The following is a 13,242-nucleotide window of genomic DNA, read 5'->3' on the forward strand; positions in this document are numbered from 1 at the left end:
TGATAAAGCAAAGACTGAGTTTCTCTGAGCAAGAAACTCTGTTAGCAGATTGCCTTTGAATTTGAACTGCATCTCTTCCCTGGGTCTCTAGCCTGCCCACCATGTGGATTTTCGATTACTAAGCTTCCACAATTGCTTGAGCCAATTACTTAAAATGAATTTGTCTATATTTGTATGTATATACTATTGGTTCTGTTTCTCTGAAAAAGTCCAATACACAATTCTTTACATTAGAGTACTCCTGTTCAAAATGCATTGGTTTCTCTCTCTGATTGGACCCCGACCAATACACCCTTGTTCTCCCCTGAACTACCAATTCAATACGTGCAACTTGCTACTCAGCATCTCTACTTGGATGTGCAACAGCACTTAATGTCTAAAAGCTCTTCATATTCCTCCTGCAAACTTATTTCTCCTATATTTTTCCAATCTCAGCTAAAGGCAACTTCACTTTTATATTTATTAATTTTGGGGGGGTGGGAGGAGAGTGAGAAACATCAATCCACTGCTCCGCTCATCCATGCACACACTGGGTGCTTCTTGTGTGTGCCCTGACCAGGGCAGAACCTGCAGCCTTGGTGTGGTGGGACGATGCTCCAACCAACTGAACTACCTGGCCAGGGCAAGACAACTTCATTTTTAGTGAGACATTCCCTATCTAACACACTTACAATCGCAGTCCAGGTCCAGGGAGCCCCAACCATACCTTCAATCCCTCTTCTTTGCTTGTTATGTCATTATATTACTATATGCACTACTTATTTACCATGTTTATTGTGTAACCCTTCCATTAGAACACAAACTCTGTGACAGCAGGCACTTGATGTACTTGTATGTTTGATGTATGCCCATAGTCTAAAGCAACGCTTAACACACAGTGATTTCACTACGGACTACATAAGCTAGTTATTTTTTAGTGTCTTCTTTAAAAAATCCTTCACTTTCCCAAGTTTATATTCTGTATTTTCTCACAAAAATTTTGCTTTGCCTTTTAAGTTTCGGTTAAACCGCTAAGAACTGGGCTTTGGTATGATGTGAGTTGGAGACCCATGTCTATCTATAGCAGTATCTACTCTTCGCCCCTTCTGGATAACCAGCTACCAGCTGGCTGTCCTCTGACTACTTCATGGTCTTGGTTTTCTCTCTCTACTCTCTGACTTCACAGGCTCTGTTAAACAGTCATTATTACGATTCTACAATAATGAAGCAAACGAAGTATCAACCCCACAGTTTTATTGTAAAGAACAAACCATGAAAAGTCATATTTAAATGTACTCTAAAACCTGAAAAACCCACATCAGTTTCTCTCATATGTATGCTAAAGTGCTTGAAATCACAATACTCTTTAAGTTTTATATTATGTTCAGATGAGGAAAAAAATCCAGTTCTGATGCATTTTGTTAATAATACACAGAAAAACAATATAATTTAAATGCAGAAATGCTCATTTGTTAAAAAGATACACAGGGTACATTTATACATGGTTCAAGTATAACATAGAGGATTTTTTCTGTATGTTTAACACCTTCAGTGGATTGACAACAGGCATTCCTTCCCACACCTCTGCGCCAAGAAGATTCGGTGTCTGGAGTAAAGACTGGAGCCACACAGAATACATTCAGGTGACTGAGTCAAGTACCATCCCTTCCCACATAACCCAAGGATGCCCTGGATTCCTTCAAAGGAGGAGGATTACTTTTTTCAAAGGAGGAGAGAGATTTTGCTATTTTTCACTCTGGTGTTCACTGCTCAGCTTCACGACTTTCTGGAGTCGATCTGTTACTTTGTCCTTGGAGGACAGTCAATCAGTTTTAGAAAGGCATGAAGGGACGAGGTTCTCCTTGAGTTGTTTTGAGCACACTCCATCGACACTCTCTTCAAAAAGCTTGGAAATCGATTTGAATGAAGAGATTTAGAAATGCATTTAATAGGAATAAGGGGCCTAATAGTTTATTATTTGCTTCTGTCTCCTATTAAGCTAAATGGTAATGTGATGAATACTTAACATAAGAAACAGGGACTTGGGAAGACAAAGATGACCCTGAAAGAGGGTTCACTTTAAAAAAGTAACGAGGAGCGGAAGACTGCGTTCTCAATCAATGAAGGCGCCTTAACACTGAAACAGAAATAGCAAAGGTTCCGATTGTCCTTTCAACACGGTGAGAAGGATGGACTGTTTCTGTAAACCTCACAGAGAAAACACTCACAGTTCTCAAAATAAAAAATCTTCTGAAAACATCCTAATTCTTAGCAGAGAGGTGTTCATTATGAAAAGTTGTACTCCCACCGCTGTCTAATAACTATTTCCCTGGGGATGTTGCCTCACGTTTCGAAACCTCTAGAGGGGTCGACATCAACAACACACAAACTGCTATGTATCGTCTCGACCCCTTTCACTTACATTTACATACAATGGTGGTTTATTGCCAAAAAAGGAAATATAAGCAATTCAGTATTTCCCCCATATCATTCATCGAGTGGGACAGAAGCTCATCGAGTTATTTTGAAAATAACTTTTTAAAAAGCCATGGTAAAGTAAATACCACAGGGTTACAAAAGGTACAAAAATCTGTGAAACATTTCAAATGAATTTTAGAGGAAAATTGTAAACGTTTACAGGTTCTATGTTACTTACATCAGATTCTTGCCCCCAGTGGGAAAGAGGACGGGGAGGGCGGGGAGGCCGTATTTTTTTTCCTGGTAGCCTGTTTCCTACCACCTGGAGCCCCACTTTTCTCTACGACTGGACCCTGTGCCAGAGTCAATGTCAAGTTGCTGATGAGCCCTGGCAGGGCCCAGCTGTGGGGTCTCACACACAACACCGACACCGACGTGGGGTGACGACGCTGCTGAGCTGCAAAGGACCAGGTTAGGAGTTTCAGGCCACTTGAAAAACACCCCCAAAAAAGGTTTCCAAGAAGTACTATTTTTGGCAATGTACTTTTTAAACAATTTCTCTTTAAGCCATTACTATGCAAAAATGCTAATTATGGTTCCAGGCATTACTTCTAATTCATTTTGAGGGAAAAATGTCAATTACAAAATTGATTTTTATTTAACTTTGAGGTGTGATGATAAAGCCATATACTAACTTTAAAAATAAACATAACAGAAACATAACCTCTTAAACGGACCTGGCCCCTCCCAAAGTCGGCGTGGAAGGCTGTGCACGTTTTTCTGCAGAATCCACTGTCTCCCTGTTCACAGTCCTTTGGTGTTGGCTCAAAGACAGGTAGAACCCACGGAAGAACTAAACCTCGTTTCTTTAGAATTGTGTTTCTTGTGCAACTCAAACTCTGCTTGAGTGTCCTTTTTATTCACCGGCTTGGATCCCAGGGGCTGCAGGCCTTTCAGGCAGCTCACGAAGCGCTCCTCCCGTGCTTAGCTGCTTAGCACACCACTGTCATCACTGTGCTGAGAGATGCGGGTTCCCGAGGTGACCACTTCAAAGGGCCTGGCCTGGCAGAGGGTGTGTCTCTTTCTCTTGAAATCGGTAGGTGTCACTATTACAGTTATACTACACAAAGTGGGATAAAACTTTACGGATAATAACTCTCTGTGGGCATTACCTTTTAAGGTCATGGTTTTATTCACAGACCCCCAAATTGAATTCTCCCCCAGTTTTTACTACTTGTGAACAATTTGTTAAAGTTCCCACCTATAAAATGAGAAGGCTGGACTAGTTGGCTCAATCTAAGTTGTCTCCCCGGTTGCCGGAGTGTGTCAGAAGCATGGCCTCATGGAAGAGGCAGTAAGAACGAATCGCTGGATTAGATCATTCTCTGGTTCCTGATCACTGAAACATGGTAAGGGCCTGGTGCAAAGCAGGCTGGTGATGCCTCCCATTGAAGAATCTCTGTGTCCTTGAACAGCCACGCCACCACAGACATGCTTTAGCCTCAGGCAAACCAACCTCTGATCCCCTAAGTCACCCAGAAACACTGTCTTAAGCCCTTTCCATAATTTCTAAATTCTTCAACCCCTTTCCCCCTCAAGAACTAAATCACACATCAAAGGGAGGTGTCCCTTGGCTGCCCTGGCTGAAGAGTTAGATAAAGGGAGTGAGGTACTTGTTTCATGAGTTTCTTCCTCCCGGAAATCGGGGAAACACCACTGTTGGCTACAGCCCAGGGCCCTCAGATGGCACAGGGGTCCTGACAGGCCATGGCTCTGCATCTTGGCCACAACTGGGAATAAAACCCAGAGCTCTGCTGAGGCAATTTCACTGCTAACAATGTGCAAAAAACCTAATTACAGGATCTCCTGTATGATGAAGATGTAAGGTAACTAGCTAACACCACATTTATTTACCTTTCTCATACAACATCAAACTGGAAAGTTACTCATAACATTTGGTCTTTGAAAACCATCGCGTCTCATTTCGCTCATATTTTGCCGTCTGTGCCGTACTGGCTTTCAGCTCCCGTGGGCCAGTTTTCTGACATTACTACCCCTTCTCACAAAGGAACGTAAAGCTTGCCCCAGACACCCAGAAAGGGCTTGTTCTTTCTTTCCCCTTCTGTTATTTGCATTATCTTGGTCAACAAATACTTTCACAAAAACATTCCAAGCCACACAGAGCCCTCCTCCTTCTCTGAAATTCCTTCCATTTCCTGAGAGGGGGATGGGCACGGGAGAGGGGAGGGGGCGCTGGGAACCAAACAAAGACGGGGTTTATGGTTACTCTTCAGAGGTAAGGGACCACTGAGAGGTAAGGTTTAGATGGCCAAAAAAAAAAAAAAAAAGTACAGAATCGCATTGCTGTTTGCAGTTGTTATGACTATGAGGCCAACACTTTGAAATTCACATCCACCCAAAGTACCTCAAATAACAAGAATAAAAATGCCAAGAATGAAGTTAGCCTAGGCTAATCTTTCCGAACTGTAAAGAAGTTATAATCCCACAATTTAACACACTTCTCAGGGCTTTGTGTGTTCTCTTTCCAGTTAAGCCAAGCTCCCGGGGTTCAGTATTTAAAGTATTTGAATTATATCTTCATCTTGTGCTGATAAAAAAATTTTGGAAAAGTGACTCAACTCATATGAATGAAACCATTTGCAACTTAAAAAATACAAGTGAGGACCGCCCCTGTACAGTAGGTAGAGCTGTTTACGTTCACATGCCAAGGGTCCGCCTCCAGGGTGGACGGCTAGGACCCAGCAATGCATTTTGGGTTCCCTTGTGATTCCAGGAGGAAAAAAGCCCAGCTGGGCTGCCCTCTGCTTACAAGTTCGCTGGCTTCTTCCTGACTAGCACCACTCTTCCCCCCAACTCCCAAAGCTTTTAAGCTACTTATTTTAAATCACAGGAATATTCAATCTAAGAAAAGTATCTTATTAGAGTAATATAATTTCTTAAAGAAGATAGCATATTTACACACATCTAACACATGAAAATACTCTATCTGATACTAAATTCCTGGTTCAAACGAACTACAATACAGCATTTTGCCTTGTCTGTGGCGTGAGGACTGCTCGTGTGTGTGGGGGGGAGGTGCAGGGTGCGCCGCCCCCTGCAGTGGCCCACTACCTGTCAGACAAGTCCGAATGGGTCCCGGACGGGCCGTCAGGAGCAGGGGTCTGGACTGAGTGTCTAGCCAGCTGGGCTACACGTCCACTCCTTTGATGAGGGATCCTTCTAAGACTATGGTGAAGTCCTGAATGGTCTGCAGAATGCGGATGAGGGAGTTGACGGTCATGCGGTCCCGCAGGAGGGCACTCTCTTCGTACATTCGGGTAATGGCAGGACACTCGGCTAACAGCGGAATCCACTGCGGGAGCAGGCGATCCCTACAGGCCCAAACAGAAACAAGTCCTGAGTGTGGCTGGCGGCTGGCCCTGCTGCGGAACAAGGCGCACACTGGGCTTTCCACGGAAGGTGCTGGTTTCCTCAGCAGAGAGGAAACTGAAGTCAAGGAGCTGGGTATTTACCGGTTAAAACGGTGCAGTAACACCACAGTGTGAGCCCATGGGAATACCCACCAAACTCCAAAAGCAGACCTGGGCAAACAGGCCATGAGAATTTCTGCACATTAAGGAGATTCTCTATTCTGATTTACCACTTTTAAAAAGAGGCAGAGTGAAACTGTGTACTTCCTTTCTTCTGGGGTGTTACTCAGACATCTGTGGCGGGCACGCCAAACCGTACTGACCTTCTGGGAAGAAAGACTACAAATAGTAGGGCTTTAATAGTAGGGATTAGCTTTAAAAAAAACAAAACAACTTACACAAATAACAAGGTAAAGAACAAAATCAAAGCAGAATATTAAGTAGATTTTATAAACCAAAAGAGGGGTTGTGTTGGCCTAACAAATCAGCACAGTGAAGACGTAAAAGACGGTTAAGGATGGGGTTCAAAAGGAACTCTGAGAGCACAGCTGAAACCGGGCCGCTTTCGTTAAGAAGAAATTCAGAACAGAGTTCTGACACTCGCTGTCTGTCTCTAAGTACCTAAGATGGCCTTACTGAACACCCCTCAGCACGCCGTCTACCACAAAGACAACCGTACCAGGGCCGTCCTGCAGCTCTCCCTGGGGCTCCACAGTGTAGAAGAAAACGGTGCACATGCAACTTCTAAAGGCTTCGGTGCCTCAGTTCTTACAATTCTGGGAGCCATTCAACAATTAATGAGTTTGTATAGCTCATATTTGTCATTTTCAAGAAATAAAGGGGGAGAAAATGGTCTTCAAGAGAAAACTATATAGTAAGAATTTTGCGATGTTACTAAATTCACTATGGTGGTGTATGTACACCATACAAGCCCTACACAGTAAACACACATGTGTGCACAACTATCTACTGACCTACCTGCCACCTATCGTTGGAACCAGGAGACTGTACCACTTGAGAGCCTGGGCTCTGGAGTGAGGCTCGGGGTGAACCTTGGCCTCACCTCTTCCTAGCTGTGTGACCTCGGGAAAGTTTGCTCACTTGTATGTGCTTCGCCCATTTTCTATTTTCTCCTCTATACGGTGAGGGTACTGGTTGCTATTTCAGGTAGTGGTGATGGTGAACTACTGCTTGGTTTCATTATTTCCCTGGATTCTGTAAGATAATCTATGTGAAGTACTTAGCACAGTCTTTACCCAACACATAGCAAGTACCCAATGAACAGCAGTCTGGTAATGAAACCTGGAATCAAAGAAGCCCTGGGGAGAGTTTGGGGAGGGCACGGTCTGGTTTAACCCTCTCTGGACTTTTGTTCAACATGTAAACAAAGACGGGGAAAGTCAAGAACTGGCTTTATACCGTGTTCCGAGGCAAACTAAAATCTGGAATTTGCCGTCCTTCCCAATGCTCCTGGGTGCAGCATTAATAGCGTTCACATAGTGGCAGAACGTTCTGCAGGGTGATTTCGGAATAAGGACATCATCTCCATTGTCCAGGGTCTGGTCAGTGGTTTCAAAATAAGCAACCGCTCTCTCTGGGGAAGGAAGTCAGACTCACATCAAAACACACACCAACACTTCATAATAGAAAGACTAATCGCTAGGTTTATTCTTGAGACACTAATGATGTTTTCTTTGTACCACAGCCAGTGCTGAAACCAAAATCATTACTTTGTCATGGGTTTCACAATGAATTCGAGGTCCCTGGTTCATGGTGGTTCATTCCCGGGAGTTTAGTTTCTAATCTAGACTGAATTTTAGAAGGTTGGAAAAAGTTTACTTCTCTTCAGAATAACTTCAAGAAATGATCATTGGGAAAAAAGAAGGAAAATAGAAACAGACTCCTCTGTTAAGGCTGGAACCTTGTAGGAGCAAAGCAGCGACGCCCTGGTGGCCACAGGGACGCTGCCCCCGTCCCAACTCCCCAGTGGCAGGCCAACGCTCTGCAGCAACATCTCGGAAATGAAGCAGAAGCAGTACCTCTGACAAGGAGGGGTGTGCACACATCGGAAACAGGGGCAATATCCTAGGCCTTTCAGAAGGAAAAAAATATTATTTCCAGGGTCCTGATGTGTCCATTTTCCTTCTTTCATACAAAAATTCTAAATTAGATGAAATTAACTACTTTATCTGGGCCACTGACAACACACAAGTGATCCATCACCCCTTGAAAGAAACGGGAAATTCTAGGGGAACTGCATACCACAGTAAAGAAGAGACAGCTTAGCAAGCTAGAGCAGCAACACTCCTGTGGAACTTTCTGTGATGATGGAAATGTCCCCATCTGTAAGGTCCAACTGGTAGCTACAGTAGGGCTGGGTGACGAGGGAAGCGAACTTTACATTTAAATGAAATCAGTGTGAGTTTAACAGCCACACGTGGCCAGTGGTTACCATATGGGACACAGCACAGAGCTAGAGACATGCTTCTGAAACATGTTGTACCTGGACCTTCCCAACAACCTCCTATCTCATTCAGGGCAACCACCCAGGTCCTCCCTGTGGAGGACGAGAAGGCCCTACCCAACCCGCCTGGCAGTCAACACCCCTCTCCCCAAATACCCTTTCTCTCACCCTCATTCTGCTCAGTCCCGTCGCCCCTGCTCCTCCACGAAGAGGCCAGGCGCACTCCGACCTGGGGCATGTGCCCCGGCCCCTGCCACAGCGTGTGTGCTGTCCTTCCACACATTCCCACGGCTTACTTTTCACTTCCTCACGGCCTTTGTTCAAATGTCGCCTTATCAACCTAGACGCCTCTAACCACCCCATCAGCAAGAGCCCTTGCCACTCCGTTTCCTCTCACCGTGTTTTACTTTTTCCAGGTATCAGTGATCACCTTCTACTGTACTAGATAAACTGCATGTTTGTTGTGTTTTTGTGTATGATTTGTCCTCCCTGATCGACCACAGGAATTTGTGTTATACTTTTTTTTAAAAAAAGATTTTATTTATTTTTAGAGAGGGGGAGGGAGGGAGGAAGGGAGACAAACACTGACACTCGAGAGATAAATCAATCAGTTGCCTCTTGTTTGCCCCCATCTGGTGACCTGGCCCACAACCCAGGCATGTGCCCTGACTGGGAATCGAACCAGTGACCTTTCTGTTCGCAGGCCGGCACTCAATCCACTGAGCTACACCAGCCAGGGCTTGTTTTGTTATATCTTGATTAGTATCTTAAACATCTAGAATAGTGTCTGGAATATGGTGGACACTATCAATATTTGTTAACTAAATGAAATGCAAGGATGGTGATTATTTGATAATTATTTAAAAAAACAACAACCAACAACAGAGTCCCTTATCACTAACCCTTGTTTGCTCAATTCCTGGATTTTTGAGTTTTCTAAGAAGCATCTCCATGACCTTATAACAACATCCATCTGCTGAAACTTACCTATGAAGTCCCAGATGAAGACGTTCTTGTGGAAGATGCGGGCAGATTTGAACCCGTGGTGGAAAACTTGTTCAAGGGCCGCCACCAGGCCATTTTCCCCACACAGCAACACCGTGAGGCTTCCTCTCTGTGGGACACAACACACGGGGCCAAAAGTCACCCGCCACGCCCGCGTTTAAGAAACACGCTGGAGAAACAAGCGCTGAGGGGAGCTACGAAGCACGGCTCTGCAGCTATTAGAAAGCTTTCAGATGAAAACGAAAACACCTTGATGTGCCGCCTTGTGCATCATGATTAAAAGCAGTTTCAAAACCCTACTGTACTAAGGTTGACAGCTCGTCCTACCTCTTTTTCTGGTTTGTGAAAATGTTTCACAATGTTGTTCACAGCTTCTCCGATCCCTTCTTGGATCTGTCCAGCATTGGGTTCTGAAAAACAGTAAACACTGGTTGAATTCTCACGCAATGGAGATGAACCAAAGAACTATGGGTTATCAGCTGGGTCCACCTACGCAGGCAGCACTCCACCACGCAGGCTGGCCTTGCCAGGGGCTCCAAAAACTTGCCTAGGGTCAGTTTGGCCAAGCGAGAGGCATCCTGGCACAATGAAAAAGAATCCAAGAGACCACTAGGTTTAAACCCCAGCCTTACCCCAGTAATCTATAACCCTGGTCAAATGTTTGACTCTGAGTTTGACTTTCCTCAATCTAAAATAGGGGAAACACACACCTCATGCCTGGGTCACTGGGAAAACTGAATGAGGTACTAGGTGTCAATCTCCTGGCATGGTACCTGTCAAAAGTGCTGGGGTATACTTTCTCAAAACAGCACTGCCACACGAAACCGGACTGATTCCTTAGTTGTACAATTGGACGAGATGAGGTGAAACCTATTTTTAAGTTTTAAATCAGCATAATTAAGGTACTGCATACAACAAATTCAACAACTTTAACCGTGTGATCTGGTTAGCTTTGCTGGTGATGTGGCCATGTAACCTCCACCCCACAACCCTAACAGAGAAAACCCCCACCGCCCCACCCCAAAAAGCGCCCTGTGCCCTGAGTCAGCCAGTCCTGTTCCCCAGTTCCCCACTCTGGCAGCTGCTGATCTGCCTTCTAGCACTATCACAGTGCCTTTTTTAGAACTTAACATAGAAGGAATCCTACGTACCCAGTCCTCTGCATCCGGTTTCCCTCCCTCAGCAGCATGTTTCTGTGATTCACCCATGCTTTTAGATGCATCAACAGTTTTCTCCCTTTTGCCCACAGCTGGGAAGTACCCCCTTGAGCAGGTATACCAAAATTTGTCTATCCACTCACCAGCTGTGGACAGTGGGGCTGTTTCCATTCTTTTTTTTCTTTTTAAACATCAGTGTGTGGTTGCCTCCAGCATGCCCCCCTACTGGGGACCTGGCCCACAACCCAGCCATGTGCCCTGACTGGGAATCGAACTGGCGACCCTTTGTTTTGCAGGCAGCACTCAACCCACTGAGCCACACCAGCCAGGGTGGGCTGTTTCCATTCTGACTATATGAATGAAACTGCTATGGACATCTGAGTGCCCGCCTCAGTGTAGATATCTGTACTCGTTCCTCTTGGGTAAACATCTAAGAGTAGGACTGTGGGGTCAAGAATACGGTAAGTGCATGTACACCTTCATAAGAAACTGCCAAACTGTTTTTTCCTCCCACACTCCCACTCGCAACGTGGAAGCACCCCACTGTGCCCCAGCCTCAGCCATACCCACTTTCCCAGTCTTTCACGTTTGAGCTGTTCTGGGGGGCACATGCTGTACATTTTATTTCTGACTACAGAAAGGATTTATGGATCGGGGGAGTAATTTAAGAAAGAATAGGGGGATTTTTAGAAAACATAATTTTACTAGTGAATATATCGTCATGTGTTAACAGATGGACTGGGACTAAAACTAAGGAAATTGCTTTGTTAATAAATGAAGGACCTCTTAGGTACTTTTGTTATTCTACTTATGGTTACTGTGCTAAAACAAAACCACTTCACTGATAAGCGTTTGTAAATTTCCACTAGATCACACCGCCTCTGCATTAGCTTTCTGTGGCTCTTGTGACAGAATGCCACAACCTTGGTGGCTTAAAACAATGGAAGTTCATTCTGTCCTAGTTCTGCAGGACAGAAGGTGGTGTGAGCAGGGCCATGCTCCCTCCAGAGGCTCAATGGAAGAACCACGCTCCTTGCCTTTGCAAACCCGGTGGCCGCCAGCGTGCTGCGGCTTCTGGCTGCGCCACTCCAGTTTCTGCTTCGGTCCCTACACTGTCTTCTCTGGGGCTGATTTGCCGCTGCCTCTCTCTTATCAGAATACTTGTGGTGGCACTTAGGGCCCACCTGGATAATCCGGGATAATCTCTGTATCTCAAAATCCTTAACTTAACCACACCTTTTTCCAAATAAAGGAGTATTTACAGATTTCTAGGGGTTAGGATCTGACAGCCCAGGGAGACATTATTCAGCCTGCTAAAGCCCAACTTAGAATAAATTAGGAGTTTACTGTATTAGTACAAATGGCCTGTGAACACAGTATCCCTCCCTACCCATAGAACTCACTCCTTTATACATAGTATCTTGTGTCATCACTTCTATACGAAGCTGCAGGGGGGAGAGGAATTTTAGACTCTCTCTTAGAATAAGGGGCTCTAGATAGCTAAATGTGGCTAAGAGTACTGTAACATGAAACTGTCCTTATCCCTCTTTTATGTTTCAGGCAAAATATTTACTCATATTTCCAGAGCTTAACTGAAACAAAGCATGCAACTGTATTACATTTTAACATCTAAATTCTTCAGGCTTTTCATTATTTGTAATGTCTTGCCTTGTTTTTTCTCCTCCCTCCCTTCCTAAAGTCCCTTCTCCCAAATTAATTTTCTTCAGCTTTCTTTTTTATTTTTAAAGAATTCTATTTATTTATTTTTAGACAGAGGGAAGGGAGAAAAAGAGGGAGAGAAACATCAATGTGTGGTTGCCCCTTGTGCTGCCCCCACTGGGGACCTGGCCCACAACCCAGGTACATGCCCTGACTGAGAATGGAACTGGTGACCCTTTGGTTCACAGGCCAGTACTCAATCCACTGAGCCACCTCAGCCAGGGCAGCTTTCTTCTTTCTAACCTCCCTATTATAATTCATAAATGTGACAGCTTTCTGTGAAATGGCTGTATGACACCTGCAACATTTGAGACATGTTTAAAAATTAAAAACCCAACTACTTACTGGTGACTTTTCCTGTTAGTGAAGTGATGCTAAGTCTCCTGGCCGTGGTGGGGGACTTCTGCTGGGGGGGCGTCCGGCACTGCTTCACCAGATCCTCATCTGCCACCGATGCCATCAGCTCTCCAATCAGGATTCTCTCCAGGCTTCCGTCATCAATGCCCTTCCCCAGCCACCGCCCACAGGGGAACCTAGCAGGACAACACACACACACACACACACACACACACTTCTGAATCACCACTGTTTTAGTAGTTTTACTCAAAACTTTAAAAACAGCACCATGGGTAAAGTCCATCATTTTAGTGCCTGTGGGTTGTTTCTTTCAATCATGAAAAATTTCAAACACAGAAAAGTAGAATAGTATAGCCAACACCTGTATTCTTATCACCAAGACATTACATTTTGTTATATGCTTTGTCTTTTGTTGAAGTACTTTAAAGTGACACACACTAGGACATTTTACATCTAAAACACTTCAGTATAAATCTCTAAATAATGAAGGCATTCTCTCTTATACATCCTTTACATAGCTATAGATTGTTATCCCACGGAACCTAATTAAAATAATTTAATGTCTTCTCGTATCTAACTTATATTAAAGTTTTGTACTTCGTTCTAGAAAGAATATTCTCCAGAGGCTATAAATTAGTGTCCAATGTAAAAGCTGCAGAGGAGAAGGTGCCCAGAGGGCAGTTGTAGCTCTAACCAGCTCAGTCCGAAAAGC

At 44.4% G+C, this 13,242-nt stretch overlaps 1 protein-coding gene across 3 annotated transcripts in view; it reads right to left on the minus strand.

Annotated features, from left to right (window-relative positions):
- Positions 1-1,216: 1,216 nt before the first annotated feature.
- Positions 1,217-13,242, minus strand: part of DENND5B (DENN domain containing 5B) — a 173,589-nt gene continuing 161,563 nt past the window's right edge. For all 3 annotated transcript variants that reach the window (XM_037033884.1, XM_037033738.1, XM_037033822.1), the window contains 5 exons: positions 12,519-12,706; positions 9,625-9,707; positions 9,280-9,406; positions 7,248-7,422; positions 1,217-5,789 (listed from right to left, as the gene is read on the minus strand). In XM_037033884.1, coding sequence (XP_036889779.1) covers positions 5,606-5,789; positions 7,248-7,422; positions 9,280-9,406; positions 9,625-9,707; positions 12,519-12,706 — 757 coding nt within the window. In that variant the 3' untranslated portion in view covers positions 1,217-5,605. The remainder of the gene's footprint in view (positions 5,790-7,247; positions 7,423-9,279; positions 9,407-9,624; positions 9,708-12,518; positions 12,707-13,242) is intronic.

This window comes from Sturnira hondurensis, unplaced genomic scaffold, assembly GCF_014824575.4.
Source record: "Sturnira hondurensis isolate 20B ecotype Veracruz unplaced genomic scaffold, ASM1482457v3 Scaffold0000362, whole genome shotgun sequence".
Taxonomy (NCBI): domain Eukaryota; kingdom Metazoa; phylum Chordata; class Mammalia; order Chiroptera; family Phyllostomidae; genus Sturnira; species Sturnira hondurensis.